This window comes from Sinocyclocheilus rhinocerous, unplaced genomic scaffold (genome assembly GCF_001515625.1).
Source record: "Sinocyclocheilus rhinocerous isolate Xijiao unplaced genomic scaffold, SAMN03320098_v1.1 scaffold68, whole genome shotgun sequence".
Classification (NCBI taxonomy): Eukaryota; Metazoa; Chordata; class Actinopteri; order Cypriniformes; family Cyprinidae; genus Sinocyclocheilus; species Sinocyclocheilus rhinocerous.
Genome location: NW_015666487.1, coordinates 1463231 through 1469673, shown reverse-complemented (window position 1 = coordinate 1469673; position 6443 = coordinate 1463231). Strand labels below are relative to the sequence as shown.

Sequence of the window (6443 nt, the reverse complement as noted above, 5' to 3'; positions counted from 1 at the left end):
ACACAGGTAAAGCTGCTGACTTGCTCTATGCAGTCCTCTCTATCAGTGCATGTATCATTTGGACAGTGTGCTGAAAGAAAATGCCTAGATTAATTTTAAAAAATCCTTTCTGGACTATAAAACACCCAGATTTTCTCTCTCAGAAACGTCTCTATTAGACTCATAAAGGTTATGCACATAAAAATATGTGCTCTAACCGGAAATGAATCAACTAATTGAACAAGTAAGGCACCTTTCATCTCCAACTCCTTACCTTTTTGGCATAAAGGATACTTTGCCAATTGACAGTTGTCATCGTTCCACTTTCCATTATTGTTTGTTTTGCTGGTGTACAATTCCACACAGTTTTCATTAGACTTGTTGTTGTTGGGCTCATTGGTTGCCCAGTTTTGATATTTCATGATTTGTCCATTGGCAACCCACATCCAAGTGCCATTGATCTTTTGCATTCCAATCCAGTAGTAGGGAGATGTTTTGTTTTTCACATTTTCTTTAAGGAAACGTGTTACATTTTCGTTGTGGACCATCACAATGTCTGTGTAATGATTTTGACACCACTTTCTTGTCTCATTCCAGGACATTGTCTCGTTGTCTGTCCAGTAATACGTCCATCCTTCAACACTGACTAAAATGTTGTCCATCAAAAGTTCAAGTTAAATTTATTTCTCATATTTATTTTATTCTGGAAGGAAGATGAATGTAGAATTCACTTACCCAATATGAAGCAGAGATGTATCAAAACTCCTATGTGCACAGATGTCGTTTTAAGCACCACAACACCTCCAGCCTGAACAATAAAAACAACCACTTAATTGCTAGTATAAATGGATAGTACTTTTTAAAGGCTTGTATTGAACCAAAAAGGTTCAAATGAAATGCAAATTTCATAATAGATGCATACCATGGTTCTCTTTAGTCTCCTTTCGACAGAGGCACTTGTCTTTAGTAGAATATTGTACATTGCAGCTCTAGTTGCATTTCAACAGTCCATTCTCACATATGCTCTGATAACTGTGGGCAAAGTGGGTTTTTCCACCATATATATAAGCCATTACCATTAAATTGCAGGATGTTTTCTCACAGATTCAAAAGAATAAACATTATGTAACAACCTGGGAAAGAATGCCACTTTTTGGAAATTGCTTATCTTTTATATGGTCTTTTATCTTTTGGTAAAATTCTGTCTTGCACAAATAGAATGGTGCTGAGTTGCATATAATGATTACATGATCACTTTAACCTCTGAAAGGTATTTCTGTAAAAGCTAACATACACTCCCTGATTATACGCAGCTTCAGGGAATGACACAGTCACAGGATACGTCCAGATGAACATGACCTGGGTCATTTAAACAAAACCTTTCACTGCATTCACAATGCTAATGGCTGTATGCACTTAAAGGTGATGAAAGATAAACGAAGAGAACAGAGACTTCATTCCCAGGCTTAATTTAGGTGTTAAGATTCAAATATACGGCTGATCATCTTACAAATGGAACGATCAATCACACTTACTATTTATTTTTTATACATTGGTGTTGAAAAATGATACATTTATGCTTTGGAAGATTTAGGCATTCAGCTGAAAGTGGAAAATGCATTGAAACACCCATGACATCATGAAAGTCAAACTTTGTTCACATTTACAAAGAGATTAAAGGTGTAGTTCTCCCAAAAATGAACATTTCCAGACATTCATTTTCATTTACTCATCCCCAGGCCATTCAAGATGTAGATGTCTTTCTTTCTTCAGCCTAAGAGAAATGTCAAGAGATGCTGGTTAACTTATATGTTCTTTTATCTTGTCAAATCATCACTTGCACAAAGAGAATGGTGCTGAGATGCATATAATGATTAGATGATTATTGAATGATTAGAAGACTAAACTCATCATAAAAAGAAATCAAATAATTAAATGTGGGTAATTTATGGCAAGGATCATTCAGAAGACACTGACCTCTGAAAGGTATTTCTGAAAAAGCGAACTCTCTAAAATATAAAACAAACACTTGATGATTATATACAGCTTGAAGGAAAGTCCGTCACAGGATATGTCCAGATGAACATGACCTGGGCTTGGTTATTTGAACAAAACCTTTCACTGCAATAACTGTACTTACAGTGTACAGTGACCTCAATTCTAGCCTTTATTTAGGTGTTAAGATTCAAATATACTGCTGATCATTCAGATGGAATGATCAATCACATAAATGTGTATTCATGCTTTGATTTTGAAAAATGCTCAATGTTTTTTCGTAAAGTTGTAGAGAGTCACACTTCACACTTTATTGGTTTACATGTACAAATAGTTTAATATGACCAATACAGTTTTGGAACAATAAATAGTACAAAAAGATGTGTATATTAATAGCATAAAAACGAGTACATTTATACAGTACAGAACAATATGTTCAGTCAAGTAAATCATAAAAGCTTCCATTGGGAAGTAAAAATCACATTCAGTTAGGACTGTTGCCTAGTAACTGATAATGCCAAAAATATCCAAGTGCCTTAAATCATTTGTTATGACATAAATGTTTATGTCCAGTGAGGCAGTTGTGAGTCCCGTGAAGAAGAATTGAGTTTTTCAATGAATTGTTCACTGGAATAAGTTACAAAGCTATCTTTACACATACTGGCCTGTATATGTGCATGAGGAATATATGCTCACCGGATATGCTGTATGCTATTTGATGCTATTTTGCTCTATATGAGACTGTCAACACTGTTCTTATAAAACTGTGGTGGATCCTCAATATCCAAGGTACTAAAAATGAAACAGACAAAAGCAGATATAGTCCTGTATGTACCAAAAGTGATAAATAATGACAGTAATGATACAAGAAAAATATAACTGCAAAAAAAGAGACATATCTCACCTGTTCAGGTCAAAATTGTTAGCTGGAAACAAAAAGACATAATTTTCAGTATATTATTAAAGAATTAGAACATGTTCACAAACTCAGTAGACTGTTTTACTCACCTTTTCTCCTCAGTCTCTTCAGTATCCAGAGGACTAAGCCCAGACCGGAGACACTGATAGCGCCTGAAACACCAAGAGTCACTTCTGTTGCTTTGAAGAACGATGCAGGAGCTGAAAATACAAATAAAATGAAATAAGCCATAGAACAGGGGTGGTGAACGTCGGTCCTGGAGAGCCGCAGCCCTGCAGAGTTTTGCTTCAACCCTAATCAAACATACCTGAACAAGCTAATCAAGGTCTGAACGGTTACTAGGAACCTACAGGCAGGTGAGTTTTAATTAGGGTTGGAGCTGAACTCTGCAGGGCTGCGGCTCTCCAGGACCGGAGTTCGCCACCCCTGCACTAGAATGTCTTTCTCACTTCATCAACCAAATGGTAAACAGCTGTTTACCTTGACACACCGCCACTTCCCCTGACCAGCTCCCATTGTAGTTGCACATCACTATCTCTTTACTCTGGTCTTCAAGTTGGTGGCCTTCATAACAGCTGAAGATGCAGAAGGTGCCAAAGGTGGGTTCTTCAGATGAGCAGTTCATATGCCCGTTGATAGGCTCAGAAAGCTGTGGGCAGAGCACTGCTACAAAGTTGAAAAAAGACAAAGTGTTTAGTATGATAAAATTCACTTAGGCTAACTTATTTTTTGAAATACAATAAATTAACCTGTAAATTCATAAATTAGGAAAAAGTTTATTGATTACCTTCACAGCGAGGTGGTTCCTGACTCCACCTTGCTGCTTTTGTACAGCTGATTTCTGAAGCTCCCTGGAGGTGAAATCCTTCAGCACAACTGAAGCTGCATTTGCTCCCATATTTAAAGCTGGAAGTGCAGCTCAGCTCTCCATTGACATGACTGTCAAGGGCTGGGCAGTGAATAACTGTGAGGAAAGGGGGAAATTTATGAACAGATCAGACAGTTTTCATGAGAGTTTTTTTCAAAGGAGCGATTGCAAAATATTCATCAGATGTCTTTTTGTTTGCATAATATAAATGCTACTCACGTTCACAGGTTGGTGGTTTGCTTGACCACTCTGTGGTAGAAGTGCATCTTGTCGTACTGGAACCCTTTAGTTTATAACCTTCTTCACAGGAATATTCACACTGAGAGTCATATGAGTAATTTTCATGAGGATGAGAGCAGTGGACACTAGCATGATCTGGTGAGGTGACATCCTCTGGTTTGCATTTTATTACTGAAAATCAGAAAAAGAGAATCATCATTAAACTCCAAAAGCAGAGATATTGTATAATTATTGTAATAAAAAAATGTTCTAAGTAAATTTAAACCCGTCTTACTTTCACAAGTGGGTTGTGAATCATTCCAGCGTCCCGTTGCCCTACAGAACAGTGTAGAGGAGCTGGAGTCTCGCAGCGTGTATCCTTCTTCACACATAAACTCACAGGTGGATTGATAGCTGAACCGGCCAATAGGATGTTGGCAGTGCATTTTGCCATCCTGTGGACTGATCAGCTCTAGACATTGAACAACTGCAAAAAGATTCATAGACATGTCAAAGGAAAGTGTAGATAATTTAAGCAGGTTTGAACAGCGTCTGTAAATGTTCCTCAGTGTAAATTCAACTCACGTTCACAGGTTGGTGGTTTGCTTGACCACTCTGTGGTAGAAGTGCATCTTGTCGTACTGGAACCCTTTAGTTCATAACCTTCTTCACAGGAGTATTCACACTGAGAGTCATATGAGAAATTTCCGTAAGGATGAGAGCAGTGTACACTAGCATGATCTGGTGAGGTGACGTCCTCTGGTTTGCATTTTATAACTGAAAATCAGAAAAAGAGAATCATCATTAAACTCCAAAAGCAGAGATATTGTATAATTATTGTAATAAAAAAATGTTCTAAGTAAATTTAAACCCGTCTTACTTTCACAAGTGGGTTGTGAATCATTCCAGCGTCCCGTTGCCCTACAGAACAGTGTAGAGGAGCTGGAGTCTCGCAGCGTGTATCCTTCTTCACACATAAACTCACAGGTGGATTGATAGCTGAAGATGTCCATTGAATGGAGACACTGCATTTGGCCCTTCTGTGGTTCAATCAGCTCTGGACATCGAACAACTGCAAAAAGATGTCAAAGTGTTTTAAAAAGCATCTGATCAAATGTCTCATTTTTTTTTTACAATGTAAATTCTACTCACGTTCACAGGTTGGTGGTTTGCTTGACCACTCTGTGGTAGAAGTGCATCTTGTCGTACTGGAACCCTTTAGTTCATAACCTTCTTCACAGGAATATTCACACTGAGAGTCATATGAGAAATTTTCATGAGGATGAGAGCAGTGGACACTAGCATGATCTGGTGAGGTGACGTCCTCTGGTTTGCATTTTATAACTGAAAATCAGAAAAAGAGAATCATCATTAAACTCCAAAAGCAGAGATATTGTATAACTATTGTAATAAAAAAATGTTCTAAGTAAATTTAAACCCGTCTTACTTTCACAAGTGGGTTGTGAATCATTCCAGCGTCCCGTTGCCCTACAGAACAGTGTAGAGGAGCTGAAGTCTCGGAGCGTGTATCCTTCTTCACACATAAACTCACAGGTGGATTGATAGCTGAAGATGTCCATTGAATGGAGACACTGCATTTGGCCCTTCTGTGGTTCAATCAGCTCTGGACATCGAACAACTGCAAAAAGATGTCAAAGTGTTTTAAAAAGCATCTGATCAAATGTGTTCTTTTTTTTTTACAATGTAAATTCAACTCACGTTCACAGGTTGGTGGTTTCCTTGACCACTCTGTGGTAGAAGTGCATCTTGTCGTACTGGAACCCTTTAGTTCATAACCTTCTTCACAGGAGTATTCACACTGAGAGTCATATGAGAAATTTCCGTAAGGATGAGAGCAGTGTACACTAGCATGATCTGGTGAGGTGACATCCTCTGGTTTGCATTTTATAACTGAAAATCAGAAAAAGAGAATCATCATTAAACTCCAAAAGCAGAGATATTGTATAACTATTGTAATAAAAAAATGTTCTAAGTAAATTTAAACCCGTCTTACTTTCACAAGTGGGTTGTGAATCATTCCAGCGTCCCGTTGCCCTACAGAACAGTGTAGAGGAGCTGAAGTCTCGGAGCGTGTATCCTTCTTCACACATAAACTCACAGGTGGATTGATAGCTGAAGATGTCCATTGAATGGAGACACTGCATTTGGCCCTTCTGTGGTTCAATCAGCTCTGGACATCGAACAACTGCAAAAAGATGTCAAAGTGTTTTAAAAAGCATCTGATCAAATGTGTTCTTTTTTTTTTACAATGTAAATTCAACTCACGTTCACAGGTTGGTGGTTTCCTTGACCACTCTGTGGTAGAAGTGCATCTTGTCGTACTGGAACCATGTAGTTCATAACCTTCTTCACAGGAGTATTCACACTGAGAGTCATATGAGAAATTTCCGTAAGGATGAGAGCAGTGTACACTAGCATGATCTGGTGAGGTGACATCCTCTG

General features: G+C 38.0%; 2 protein-coding genes across 2 annotated transcripts in view; both read right to left on the bottom strand.

Moving 5' to 3' along the window:
- Nucleotides 1-997, bottom strand: part of LOC107732371 (E-selectin) — a 2096-nt gene extending 1099 nt beyond the window's left edge. Inside the window, exons 1-4 of the mRNA XM_016543666.1 lie at nucleotides 902-997; nucleotides 715-787; nucleotides 254-625; nucleotides 3-70 (exon numbers count right to left, since the gene is read on the bottom strand). Coding sequence (XP_016399152.1) covers nucleotides 3-70; nucleotides 254-625; nucleotides 715-787; nucleotides 902-961 — 573 coding nt within the window. The 5' untranslated portion in view covers nucleotides 962-997. The remainder of the gene's footprint in view (nucleotides 1-2; nucleotides 71-253; nucleotides 626-714; nucleotides 788-901) is intronic.
- A 1447-nt stretch (nucleotides 998-2444) lies between these two features.
- Nucleotides 2445-6443, bottom strand: part of LOC107732370 (E-selectin-like) — a 27196-nt gene continuing 23197 nt past the window's right edge. The window contains exons 8-20 of the mRNA XM_016543665.1: nucleotides 5995-6186; nucleotides 5700-5891; nucleotides 5428-5619; nucleotides 5133-5324; nucleotides 4861-5052; nucleotides 4566-4757; nucleotides 4276-4467; nucleotides 3981-4172; nucleotides 3681-3857; nucleotides 3374-3559; nucleotides 2983-3093; nucleotides 2879-2900; nucleotides 2445-2766 (exon numbers count right to left, since the gene is read on the bottom strand). Coding sequence (XP_016399151.1) covers nucleotides 2706-2766; nucleotides 2879-2900; nucleotides 2983-3093; nucleotides 3374-3559; nucleotides 3681-3857; nucleotides 3981-4172; nucleotides 4276-4467; nucleotides 4566-4757; nucleotides 4861-5052; nucleotides 5133-5324; nucleotides 5428-5619; nucleotides 5700-5891; nucleotides 5995-6186 — 2093 coding nt within the window. The 3' untranslated portion in view covers nucleotides 2445-2705. The remainder of the gene's footprint in view (nucleotides 2767-2878; nucleotides 2901-2982; nucleotides 3094-3373; nucleotides 3560-3680; nucleotides 3858-3980; nucleotides 4173-4275; nucleotides 4468-4565; nucleotides 4758-4860; nucleotides 5053-5132; nucleotides 5325-5427; nucleotides 5620-5699; nucleotides 5892-5994; nucleotides 6187-6443) is intronic.